Source organism: Halichondria panicea, chromosome 11 (assembly GCF_963675165.1).
Source record: "Halichondria panicea chromosome 11, odHalPani1.1, whole genome shotgun sequence".
Lineage (NCBI taxonomy): Eukaryota > Metazoa > Porifera > Demospongiae > Suberitida > Halichondriidae > Halichondria > Halichondria panicea.
Window position 1 is genome coordinate 6,212,014 of NC_087387.1, and position 13,544 is coordinate 6,225,557.

Sequence of the window (13,544 nt, forward strand, 5' to 3'; positions counted from 1 at the left end):
GGAAGACTACTGACTGAACTCTTACCATCCATTGCCTCTCACTGTCCTCATCTGGATGATCTTAATCTCTCTGAGAACAATCTTGGTGTACCTGGAGCTAGTGCAATAGGAGAGGCCTTTGTAAGACTTGCTACCAATAGGAAGAAGTTGGAGCTGAACTTAAGTGAGACTAATCTCGACAGTGAAGCAGCGACAGTATTTTCTGATAATGTTTTGTCTTCTTTAGGGAATGTGTCAAATCCACTCTCTTGTGAAATCAATTTGCGTATTGATAACAATCCACTTGGACACGGCGGCTTGTTAGCCATCTTTAGAATGCTCTCTAATGAAAACTGTCCAGTAACAAGACTTCATCTGGACCACACACATGCAGTCCACCAGGGCCTAATAACAGCAGCCGATTTTGAAACTTTAACATTTCTTGGTAAATGTAGCAAATTGAAAAGACTTTCATTTCAAAACAACAAACCAAGCGGAAACACTCATGTAGCTTGCTTGACAATGGCTATTAAAGCCAACATTTTTGGAAATCTTGAATGGTTGCAACTATCAAATACCCTCCTTGACAATGTTGAGGAGAATGGAAGACTACTGACTGAACTCTTACCATCCATTGCCTCTCATTGTCCTCATCTGGATGATCTTGATCTCTCTGAGAACAATCTTGGTGTACCTGGAGCTAGTGCAATAGGAGAGGCCTTTGTAAGACTTGCTACCAATAGGAAGAAGTTGGAGCTGAACTTAAGTGAGACCAATCTCGACAGCGAAGCAGCAAAAACATTATCTGACAAAGTGTTAGCTTCTTTAGAGGATAATTCAAACCTTCTCTCTTGTGAAATTGAGTTGAGTATTGATAACAATCCACTTGGACACAGCGGCTTGTCAGCCATCTTTAGAATGCTCTCTAATGAAAACTGTCCAGTAACAGAAATTGATCTGAACCATACACATGCAGTCAATCAGGGCCTAATAACGGCAACCGATTTTGGTGAAATTGAAACTCCAACATTTCGTGGTCGATGTAGCAAATTGAAAAGGTTGTATTTTCGAAACAACAAACCAAGCGGGGACACTCATGTAGCTTGCTTGACAATGGCTATTAAAGCCAACATTTTTGGTAATCTTGAATGGTTGCAACTATCAAATACCCTCCCTGACAATGTTGAGGAGAATGGAAAACTACTGACTGAACTCTTACCATCCATTTCCTCTCACTGTCCTCATCTGGATAATCTTGATCTCTCTGAGAACAATCTTGGTGTACCTGGAGCTAGTGCAATAAGAGAGGCCTTTGTAAGACTTGCTGCCAATAGGAAGAAGTTGGAGCTGAACTTAAGTGAGACCAATCTCGACAGCAAAGCAGCAAAAACATTATCTGACAAAGTGTTAGCTTCTTTAGAGGATGTTTCAAACCTTCTCTCTTGTGAAATTGAGTTGAGTATTGATAACAATCCACTTGGACACAGTGGTTTGTCAGCCATCTTTAGAATGCTCTCTAATGAAAACTGTCCAGTAACAAGACTTCATCTGGAATCAACTATTCACACTTCCATTACTGACCTCAGTTTGAATAATTCTTTAGAATCTCTTAACAGCACTACAGTAAGTCGATCTCGGTCTTCGTCGAAATTTGCTTCATGGCAAGAACATGTTCATACTAGCTGATTGTATTCAGTGCTGCCTGTCACTGGAGAAGCTGGATTGTGATAAGTGTCGAATTACTTCAAACGATATATTTACATTATTGTCACACCTAAAATTCCACGATATTCAACTAAAGTGTTTAAAACGGTGGGACCTTCAAGACAACAGCATCGATGATGACGCAGTGAATACTCTTATTACGTATTTGCCTTCAGTGTTTCCATGCATTGAGGATATTGATCTAGATGATAATCTCGTGAGTACAGAGACAGTGAAGAAACTTGATGAGTTTTTGAAGGTAAGGCCACAGCAAGTGTATTGTATGAAAAGGATGCATCAAGTTTTGAGCAAGGCATCATTATTATAGCACAGAGTCCTTTTAATGTTTGGTATAACGTACACTACACATATAATTGGCACTCTAGATGATAGTTTATGCAATGTAAGGTGGGTTGCGTACTTGATTTGTGAAGCTTCGCCACTACTTCAGAAAATGTTGACGAAATAAGTTGTTATTTTTGTTGTTATAAAAACTTATAACGAAGCTTTGCGAAATTGTGATTGTGCCGAAGCTTCACAAATTTTTTTTACCAAGGCAAGATACTACTTAGTGTGAGGCTCATCCCTATACCCTTCAGTCAGAGCTCCTGAACATTCTAGCTATACATTGATCCTGCATGCATGCACACACTTTCATCACACTGAGATGGCTGGGTTACTATAACTATATAATTATATAATTATGTAATAATAGGAGAGAAACACGACTGAAGATGAGGAGTTTGATTCCACTAGTTCTGAATCAACAACACCTGATGATGCGAGTGACTCTCTGCCAGAGGTAAGTACTTACATTGTCTGAGTGTATGACCTGCTGTATCATGCATGATGTTAATTCTTGTTATGAACAACGATGATTGCCATTTGCATGTGTCAATTTTCATTCAATTGTACTGTCATACCCTTTTTGATCTGAAAGTTGTAAAATGCATGCGTTCACTGATGCATGGATGTAATAATTATACATGTCTCCTTGCAATCACAGCACACTAGTACTGATTCTATTAGTGAGGATACGGACTTTAAAGCTACTGATGAAGATCTGAATGCACTAAAGGAGGATAGGTCCCCTACAGCTAGTCAGGATTCCACAGCTGCTACTGATATTTCCAATTTAACCAGCCAAAAACAACAGCTACAAAGTAAGCAGTTTGCATGTTGTTATATATAATGTAGTTGAATCATTGTTTTAAAAATAATTACGTCCTATTTATGCATGCAGCAGACTCGTTATCTTTTCCTTCGCAAGGTTTGCCTATTGAAACAGTAAAGAGAGACGCTGAAGTCACTAACGAGCAGCTTGACACAACAGTAGAAGAAACACACCTCTCTGAAATGTCGTCACAATCTGACAGCACCCATAACGACTATCTTATGGAGCAAGGCCTCTCATCTGGACAACAATGTGACGTGAGGAGTCATGCATTCGTACCCGGCACTCAGGCTGCTGATCATGATGTCATGAACGCTCCTGAAGTGTCTCACACACTAAAAGAAGTACCTAATAACAGTAGGTTGATACTCAAAGCGTATTAGTTAATGCTATTTTGCATCATCATCAAAAAAGTAATTGTGTGCTCCACAAACATTACAAGGCAGCTGCTTATTAATTATCCTGGAAACTTTTCTGGGCAATTTTCATTATTCTATATAATACAGCAGACACTCTGCATGGTGCTTTAATTTTACTAGTTAGACACTGTTTTTGAGGTGTCTATATGAGATTTATAGAAGCCCAAAGGCACACGTGTGATGTTAATTATTGGCTCGCTGTCCTATTATCAGGCCTGACCATTGAAGCACTAAAGAGGGAAACTAATATCACTGACGAGCAGCTTGACACAAGAGTAGAAGAATTAGACCTTCCCAAATTATCTTCATATTTCGACAACACTAATGACTATGTTGAAATACTGGGGCTCTCACCTGGACAGCAAACTGATGTCATTGAAGAGAAGGCTAGAACAGCATTGAATCGAACACATGCTGGAATAAAGCTGGCTCTGAAATATTGGCTGAATAGAGTTCTTTCAGAGGGTACCTTCAGAGCTCTGCTACTCATCCTAATCTCCCTGGACAAAGGAGACGTTGCTATCAAGGTGGCACAGTATTTGTCAGCCAAAGGTGCGTGAGTGGGTACATTATGCATGTTAATTACCTTATTGTCTATTATAAACAGTGAACCTCACTATTCCAGACCCCTTTTAAATCCCGACAAAAATAGCAAACTGAAAAAGAGGAGGGGCTGTCAGTAGAATAGAGTACTGCGCATGCGCAATGTAAATTGCTTAGCTGAATCAGCAATAATTTTATTGCTAAGAAAACGAAGAGAGAGCTCACAAGACTCACTGTATTGGAGAGAAAGTTGAGTGCTATATATAATATAGTTATACATCACTTGCATGCCATGCAGGTACAAAAACATTAGACTAAGTAACTCTAGAGCACTAAAGTGCAGAACCTTCGGCGTTAGTTTGGGTTGTATAACGCTTCATAATCAAATAGCAGCTCAGAGCTCACGGTTTTCTGCCGAGGTAAATATAAACACTGTATGACATTATACATGCAGATTGCTGTACTATACACTCCCTTGTAACACAGAGAGTCCCCCTGTATGTACATTATACATGCAGATTGCTGTACTATACACTCCCTTGTAACACAGAGAGTCCCCCTGTATGACATTATACATGCAGATTGTTGTACTATACACTCCCTTGTAACACAGAGAGTCCCCCTGTATGTACATTATATACATGCAGATTGCTGTACTATACACTCCCTTGTAACACAGAGAGTCCCCCTGTATGTACATTATATACATGCAGATTGCTGTACTATACACTCCCTTGTAACACAGAGAGTCCCCCTGTATGACATTATGTGTTATTTTCACCCTTGATACAGGTACTATATAGATGTTAAAAAGTCAATAGCTATATATAGTGCATGCATGTGAACATTATTCAATTATAGCTAGTTGTAGAGTAGTTATTATTTCGTTTTTTGAGAGACAAATACTTGTGTGTGGTAACTGATAATTTAGTTTTTCATAGATCATTAACCTTTTATTGTACATATACACATATCAGGCTGTTTGTTTCCTACATCAAGAATTCTGTATTATAATTATGTTATAGATAGCTCTCACATCCTGTATAATTATCAGTCTCATTTGTTATAAAATCGAATAATCAGATGTACGTACTAGTTGATCAAAAAATCCACACAGATTCTGACACACACACACACACACACACACAATGGTGTTTTTGCACTAATTTTATGTCTTTGAAATGAACTCTCTCCTTCATTCTCCTGCAGAGTAGTAGTAAAAGTAATACGTATATAGTGTGCGAATTTGACCTTATTAATTAATGTCACCAATTGGTTTGGGTGGTCTAGACCACTTAGCTGTGGCCAATGGCCAGACCAACAGTTGTACAGCTATAAATTATGCAACAAACTAACAATAATCGTATATATAGGTACTGCGTTGATCGATTGTTAATGGTATAATTATAATAGTGATTTCTCTAAAACAACCTTTGAAAAGCAGAAATATGCATTGAATGCTTCGTGTCCTTTATGGTTAGAAAACACAATAACGCAGCAACCACTCTGCAATTCCATGGAATTCACTATAAACTGATACTACAGTGTTGCAGTTCACAGCTATATACTTGCTGCTCGGGCACTAAGAACACAAATACATTCACCAGAAGATCTACCCTCGAGAGATGCCACGAGGAATTTTGAGCCCCATGTCACAGTTGGAGGCACTTGTTCAACAATATGATTATAAATGGCTATACTTTGCTTGAAGAATATTAAGATCCGCTAAACACAGACGTTTCCATTATAAGTATATCCTCAATCGCTGTCTGATTAGCAGTTAAAGCAGTAGTGTCTAGTTCGCTTAAACAGCAAATGTGTTGTGTCCACGCACACGCACACACATCAATCACTCTACCCCTATTGCACACTGCACACGCACGAGGTAATAAGGTGTCTTGAAGTGTGAAAACCTCCAAGGAATCACTCACATTTTCAATTGGCGAGGAATGTGTAAAAATAGTGCACTTTTGATGTCACAGTAGAATTTGTTGAATGGTAGCACGTATTATAGACAGTCTTTAATCAAGAGATTCATTGTAAGCTCTGTGTCTGCCAGTGACTTTATGATCAGTGGGTGTAGATAAAGTGAGTATCCTCAACAGCTGCACACATAGTACCTCCAATGAGGGTCCTCAGTAGGCACATAACTACCCATGCAAAGGAAGGCGTCCCAAGAGCCACATATATATATGTGATGCTGCAAAGTATAGGTTACATGTGAGGCATGCATGTGTGAGTTTGTCTCCAGAGGAGCTAGGTCCGACTGCCAGGCTGGTGCAGCTCAAGCAATTACCGGTAGTCTCTGATTTCACCAGATTAATGATCACACTCAGCAATAACACACATGCAACGTGGGCGAATAATTAGTATTCACTCAAAGGCTAATTGCTTGAGCTACATTGTCCTGTGGTACTCCCTCTGGTGTGTCTCTATAAGTGTAGAAGTGTGTGTGAGTGGGTGTGGTGTGTGAATGCAGTACACATTCAGTGTAATTACCTGGTTGAGTTATTTTACCCTCTGGGGACTTTAAATGATCAACATCCCGGAACACCCTTGGAATGTTTTTCTATACTCATTGTAACCATACTCAAACTCGGACATTTTTTGGTTAAAATTAATGTTAAGTAATGCTCATTGTATACAGGCAGTGAAATAATGCACCTATCAATGCAAACCACACCCCCTCCCGGGATAGGGTGGGGATTTGTATTAACTTTGCCTCCCCTGTGTGCATGGGTGGGGATTTTGTATAAGTCTGCATACTCAGCAGCCACAATTAAGTCAGTATAATTATTATAATTTTAACTCTTTTATAACCTCCCATGGCATGTGTAGCTTTTTGGAAGGAACAAATAGCAAGACTTAATATAGAAAACCTGATTGCCTGCATGTGACTGTGATTTCATTGGACGGAGTGGAAGCAAAACCACAGACTTTTAATGCCTTGTATACCTCAAGTGTGCTTGCTGTTACAATAGTGAGTATTATTTTGTGCTCCTGTGTACAGTCTATTGGAGTTGCGTACTCTTCCTAATGAACTCTTGCTATAACTGACATGCATACATCATGTCATGTAAGTTCAAATAATGTGAACATGTACAATTATACAATCGAACATGCATGATGGAGTTTTATAAGTGTGTAAAGGAATGGATGAGATCGATATGTATACTGATCTGAATTGATCACCAACTAAGTACATCATTATCCTTATAGTTAAATGCGCAATGACCAGTGGCGTAGGCAGAGGGGGGCTGACGGGGCTAGAGCCCTCTCTTTTGTGCTTTATCAATTCCAACTCAGCCGCGATCTGTCGATGTATTCTGCACTGTATACTGCATGCATAGTTACTACAATGATGTCGGAAATGTGGGCAGGGCCATCTAATGCGCATGCTGACTGCTTAGGACCTTTTTTAGTGTTATGCTCTGGCCCTGCTCAACTGATTTGAGCCCTGCCCTTCCCCAAATCCTTGCTACGCCACTGATCACGACATATTAAAACACTCGGCTACGTGTGTTCTAACTAAAACTCTGTACAGTTTGAGATCTCGATCTATAGGAGTACGTCACTGTTTCGTTGGTGGAGCCACTGTGGTTTCTTATAGCCCTCCAATAATTATTATAATTATGATATCTCTGGATAAAGTATAATGTACCACATAAATCGCTTGGTCTTCCCCAGACTATATACAGTGAAAGATGAACCCTTATTATAGTGTTATCAGTGGACGTGGACAAGACATATTAGAACTAGATATGCAACAGTGTTTTATCTCAATAATTATATAAAGTGAGCTCTCATTGATACAATTGAACAATGAGCACAAAAATAAATAACTCAACTGCTTATTAATAATTAGAATGAAATGACATTTTCAGTTTTGCACCAATAATTATTATCATGACTATGTTAATATCAGTTCAGCAGTTCCAGTTTGTTGGTTTTTTAACTTCAACAGATGAGTAACCACTTGAATGTATCCGTAGAGAGCCCCACCCAGTACAACTAGAGCTAGTACAGCCAACACACTCACAACAGGTAGGACAACATTGAGGACTAGTGATGAAGATGAGGACTCTACAACTGTGTGTACATGGAGAAAAAACAAATGGACTATTAGTTTTGTATCAATGTTTTTGCTCGTTAAAGGAATGCAAGGTTTATACCTTACTAGAATGTGTTGCGGATAAAAAACCTTTGCGATGAGCCAAATCAGCAGAAAAATTGACGTTCTTGAAAATTGAAGATAGTGACTATTGCAATTTCAATTTTCGTATAATGCTATATACGAAAATTCCCACCATACGGAAATAATCCACTATATTCGGTACTTAACCAAGATCGTATCACTGTTCATATTGTAAAGATATCAGCTAACAGATGAGGAGGGGTTTCACCAAGAGCTAAGCTGCAAACTCAGAACATTCATAACAAAGTTGGCCACCATTCCCAAACTCCCTCCCTCTGTGAAGGATCTGGAAGAAGAGATATTATGACCAGCTGCTCCACAATACTCTGTAGGCTTACGCCACGCCAGATAAGAAGTACGAGTTGGGATATAACGCCCCCTCAAAATGACTAATGCACCTAATTCACCTTTAACTAGCGAATCCATAATTGCTCATAAAAGTCATTGACTCTTTCTTTGTTGCTAACATTGTTAATTTTTTATCAATATTATTATTACAAAACCTTCATCTGTGTGATTAATGATCTTTACCAAACAAACACATTTGGCAGGGCTGCTGACTTTGCTTGCGTCTAGTGAAGTCTGCCATGCATATAGCTTTGCATGTCATTCATACACACTAGTTACAGTCACCTATTTTAACTTTCAAAAAATCACCAAAAAGACAAACCTTAAGTCTTACTGTCGTGTAAGAATTCTGCTGCTAGTAGCTTGCATTCCTTAACAATACTTGAACCATCTACCTAGTTAGACCATTCTAGCAATAGGACTTCACAACAATAAAAAAATACATTTACGAGTGATGCTTACCAGCAAGGCATTGTATCAAAAGGGCCGGGAAGGGTCCAGATTTGCTTTAGGTATACAGCTATATATACTTGTTTTCCCACGGGCTGGCAATATATACACACAGTTTCTAGATGTCCAACTAAAAGGAGTTCAGCTGGCGTCCTGACCTTTAACTGGTGTCCCAGCTATATGAGCTCATAGCCAGTACGCGGTATCAAATTGCGGTAACTGCATGGAGTCCCAGCCAGTACGCGGTAACTGCATGCATGGAGTCCCATGAGCTAAGTGCAGGCTGGAGTCCCAGATAGTGAACAAGTCTACTACAGTATATTACTGAGAACTTCGGAAACGAAAGATATAGGCATTGCCAGAAAGCAAATTAAATATTAACTTTCCGCAAACCTCAACTGACAAGAAAGAGGTATACACTATATTTTATATCTCTTTGCATATGCTCCCTCTTCTTTATCTGTGATGATTAAACTAAGTAAAAAAGAGGGAAAAAAATAGCCGGCGTCCCGACCTTCTGCGCAAGCTAGAGTCCTAGCCAGTAACTGGAGTCCCAGTTAAGTAGTAGTCCCGACCAGTGCACCAATACAGCCGACAACTTAGAAACGAGATGTGCAACGCATGCCGGAGTCCCGACCACCTATACTTCCGCTCCAAAGTAACAGTAAGGGATTGGCTTTGTTCACTCGATGTCAGGAACGGAAGTTAAATTTAACCACAACCACACCCCTAGAATTCTTCAGCAGTTGCACTGGGACTGGGCACAACAATATTATGGAGGAGTAGTGGATGATGTTGAATGCCTCCTAGGGCTGCACAGCTCTACTGTACTATGAGTACCAGGACTTCAGTGAGCAAGGTGCAGGTGCAGGTGCATGGACGATGAACAGACTCACATTGTTACCAAAGTAAGTAATGACAGTAAGTTAAGAACATGTATCGTTACCGTATTCACCCGAATTAGCGGGACACAAAAAAATTATTACGGCTTGCAGTGTCCCTTGGAATAGAGCAAGAAAAATTACGTTAAAGTCGAAGTGTCCCTTGTATTAGGGTGTCCCGTAGTAATTAGAACGAATATTTCCCCATTTAAGGTACGTACACGGCCTCGATTCCAGGCCGAGGCTAGCTCTGCAGCTAAAATGTCTTTCGCAGTTTAGAAGCTGTGCATGTACGCGGGTTCCATGTCTACAAAGTGGTGTCTTCAACCGTCAGTGACATATTACGGTGCCAGAGAGTAGAATCCAGAGAGTTTCTAAGAGTTTTGAGTGTCTATCAGTTTTGAGTGTCTATCGAGCTGACGTTAGGGGCATGCTCTTTTTCGTTCTAATTAGATCGGGACATCTAAAAATATTTACATTTCCTGTTGTTCTTTAATATAGAGTGAAAAAAATTACGTAAGTCCGAAGTGTCCCTTAGAATAGAGTGTCCCGGTAATTCAGGTGAATATATACGGTAACGGTGTTTTGGAATTTTTCATTTGATGGCATCCCACTGATTTATTGTTTTGAGCATTCAAAAGCAGTAGTTATGCCTCGAGGTGTAGCCGCACGAGGGTTACGGTAAAGCTGACAGTGTGTGTCTGTCTTGTGTGTCTGTTCCAGCTGTAACTGCTCAGTAGCTATTATTTTTTTTTTTGAACTTACAGACACACCCCTTATTCCTGGATGTAATGCGCATGCGCGCTCAATATACTACGTGTAAGAGAATCCATTTTGAACCCCAGATCCTGGCAGAAATCAATTTTCTTTGTTGAGGTCCTGGTAAGACAAACCAACCTTTTCGATAACTCTTTTTAGACTGCTTGTTATAGATATACTACTTTCTGTGATTGAATTCTGTCTTCAATACTTATCACTGTCTATGCCTTTGACAAAGGTTTGCTCCCACTGTTTGGCTACAGGCCATTTAAGACGATCAATTAACTGTGGACACCCCTTTCTTGTGAAACAATCAAAGCACATTGCAAAGTATTTACCTCTTCTATAACACTCTAATATACTGTTGAGCGAAAGCAAAAACATGGCGAGAGGCATTAGCAAGCGCACGCTTGCAACACTCGTTTGATTAGCAGTACTTTAAGGGACCAACTTCTATAGTCAAACACGTCTCCAAGGTACACGCGTACCCAAAGTGGGCTGTCCAGCACACATTCATGTACATGTTATTACCTTCCATCAGTTATTAATATAAGTTATTACCTTCCATTATTTGGTGTTTCCATTGAACCCAGCAACCATTCACTCGGATCTAAGAAACAAAGGCAACAAAGTTTGCAGCTCTAAAGCAAGTACTCTTGGGAAAGAAAGTGGAGACAATAAAATGTAGTAACATAATGTTCAAGAGATTATCACGGATAAAGGCACTAAGACAGGTATGTCGTCACTTTTCAAACATAATTATTATAATTAATTTCCTTATACATTGTAGGCTAAGGAGAAATTACTGGAAGAAAACGCTCCTGCTGAGTCCATCTATAATCTCAGCCACAAAGCAGTAAATTCTTTGTTTCACTACACGCTTTAATGAATGTACCTGCATGTAAATGCATGAGATATATAAATGATTGATTATGGCAAACAGGGAGAAAGAGGTACAACGAATACTCTGAGAAGATTGTCTTGGTTACAAGATGCCTGCATTGTGCCGGTGAGTATCAACGATTAAGTTGCGTATTAACTGTTTAAACACAGTTTCTATATAATTATAATTATGTTGACAGCATTGTTTTTTGCGTATACTGCCCCCAACAGCATGACTGTCTTTGCATGTTTGACACAAACCACAATCTTCTTTTACATTCAGAGCATTCGTTGCACCTCTTTTTCTCCTCTTTTCTCCCTGTTTGAATCAGAAATCAGAAAGTACGTATGTACATTCATAACGTGTAGTGAAAGAAATCTGCTTTGTGGATGAGACTAGATGAAGCGTTTTATTCCAGTAATTTTTCCTAGCCTACAAAATGTATCAAAGAATGCATGTATCAAGTATTATGTTTGAAATGTGACGACATAATACCTGCATGTCTTAGTGCCTTATCATGTCTCCGAGAGTATCGTATATGTTACTACATTTCGTTGTCTCCACTTCTCTGTTAAGAATACTTTAGAGCTGCAATTTTTGTTGCCTTTGTTTTCTAGATCCGAGTGAATGGTTGCTGGGTTCAATGAAACAGCAAATGATGGGAAGTAACAACTCATATACATGAATGTGTGCTGGACAGCCCACTTTGTGTGTACGCGTGTATCTTGGAGACGTGTTCGACTAGATGTTGAAGTAAAGTACTGTGCTGACCAAACTATACTGACATGGCACCGCAATGCTGCTTTCGAATGCTCGAAACAATAATGGGATGCTATCGAACATTATTTAATTGCCCTGAATGGTTACCTACAAATTAATATTAATATATACCCTATCCAGACTCAGAGAAGCTCAAGTAGATAGTTCAACCATCACTGGCTGGCTAGAAGGAAGCTACACTTACTGCAGCTATCTACAGCTTAATAGTGATAGTTACAATAACTTTATACCAGTTAGATCTAGCTAGCTAGCCTAAAAAACTTATCGTTACTGGGATATCCATGGGAACTAATAAAGAGTGGGGAGGGGCTCAATAATAAGGCTAGGCAGCAGGAAGTGGTTTGCTGTATCAAACACTTGAGCTGGCCTCACAACATGCAGCACAACAAGGTTCTTGGACCAGGTACATGAGGTACATGAATGTATAGTATAATTATATAATTAAGCCTACATGTATGTACAATAAAATTAATTAATAATAATCAATGTTTGCAATGTAAACTACAAAGTCTCTTTTCCTCAACATCAAGGTACTGGTGGTCATACTTTGTACGCTGCCTGTCATCTCCTGGTAAGCTGATCAATCTTTTAGTGGCCTGAAAAGAAAAGAATCAAGACTGTCGTCAGATCAAGCAAAGGAACAAACGTTTATCATCACTTACACTTCTACATTTACACAGAGTAGACTAGACATGATTGCATTGACATTTGACATACCTTAAGAAGAGTTGGCTAGAGTTTGCCATCCCAGGCGAATTGAGCTTCTGGTCGTAAACATTCTTGACTTGCTGATGGCACTGTAAAATACTGTCAGTACTGTGGCTGTGCACCATCTAGAAAACAGTGGGCGTTGCCGACAAAAGGGGCGTCATCCCGGAAGTGGGGGTGGTCTAAATTTTGCGGCGCGCTTCACGCGCAATGAGCACCACCATTAACTGAATCCTAGGATCGCCCCTGAGCTTGCTCACTGGAGTCCTGGTACCAATGTACTCATAGTAGTCTACTTAGTAAAGTACAGCTGAAAGCCTCCTAGAGCTGTACAGTACAGCTCTAGGAGGCTTTCAGCATCATCCTTTATGAATGTTGTGCCCCTGAAGCTATTATGTGAAGAATTCGAGGGGTGTGGTTGTGGTTAAATAACTTCCGTTCCTGATATCGAGTGAACAAAGCCAATCCCGTAACAGTAACAACACAAACGTAAATGTGGCGACTGCAACAGAAGTTACATAACTTGTGGAATGGATCTAACAAGTGGGTGGGGCCATGTACGTACGTGCATGTCTTTTTGTTTGGGGAAGGATACAGACATGCCAGCCAGTCTATAACAGATGTCCGAGCAAACGGTATACGGGGGAGGATTGGAAGAATGAGACTAGCTAGCTATAGAGGTAAGCAATCTTAATTAATAGCATGCACTGTATGTTTGTTG

General features: G+C 39.7%; 3 protein-coding genes and 1 long non-coding RNA gene across 10 annotated transcripts in view; 3 read left to right on the plus strand and 1 right to left on the minus strand.

Moving 5' to 3' along the window:
• LOC135344131 (scavenger receptor cysteine-rich domain superfamily protein-like) overlaps positions 1-13,544 on the plus strand; it is a gene marked incomplete in the record, with an annotated part of 804,697 nt that overhangs the window by 238,459 nt on the left and 552,694 nt on the right.
• LOC135344155 (uncharacterized) lies at positions 1,596-12,907 on the plus strand. Of its 7 annotated transcripts, none has more exons than XM_064541284.1 (10): positions 1,597-1,942; positions 2,399-2,485; positions 2,690-2,846; positions 2,927-3,214; positions 3,490-3,828; positions 11,046-11,186; positions 11,243-11,308; positions 11,396-11,461; positions 11,953-12,527; positions 12,646-12,907. In XM_064541284.1, exons 1-6 carry the CDS (start codon positions 1,649-1,651, stop codon positions 11,138-11,140), a joined length of 1,260 nt encoding a protein of 419 aa, XP_064397354.1. In that variant the 5' UTR covers positions 1,597-1,648; the 3' UTR covers positions 11,141-11,186; positions 11,243-11,308; positions 11,396-11,461; positions 11,953-12,527; positions 12,646-12,907. The 7 variants fall into 7 exon arrangements, with proteins under 7 accessions (XP_064397357.1, XP_064397358.1, XP_064397354.1 ...); XM_064541289.1 differs by lacking the exon at positions 11,396-11,461 and adding an exon at positions 4,612-9,720 and having other exon boundaries at positions 1,598-1,942; XM_064541287.1 differs by having other exon boundaries at positions 1,596-1,942; positions 2,930-3,214; positions 11,243-11,461.
• Positions 12,522-13,124, minus strand: LOC135344238 (uncharacterized). Its single transcript, XR_010397364.1, has 2 exons — positions 12,833-13,124; positions 12,522-12,711 (listed from the first exon to the last, which is right to left on the minus strand). It is a non-coding gene; the product is annotated as an uncharacterized LOC135344238 (long non-coding RNA).
• Positions 13,352-13,544, plus strand: part of LOC135344200 (USP6 N-terminal-like protein) — a 3,303-nt gene continuing 3,110 nt past the window's right edge. Inside the window, exon 1 of the mRNA XM_064541377.1 lies at positions 13,352-13,503. The gene's annotated coding sequence lies outside the window, so the exon portion shown is untranslated. The remainder of the gene's footprint in view (positions 13,504-13,544) is intronic.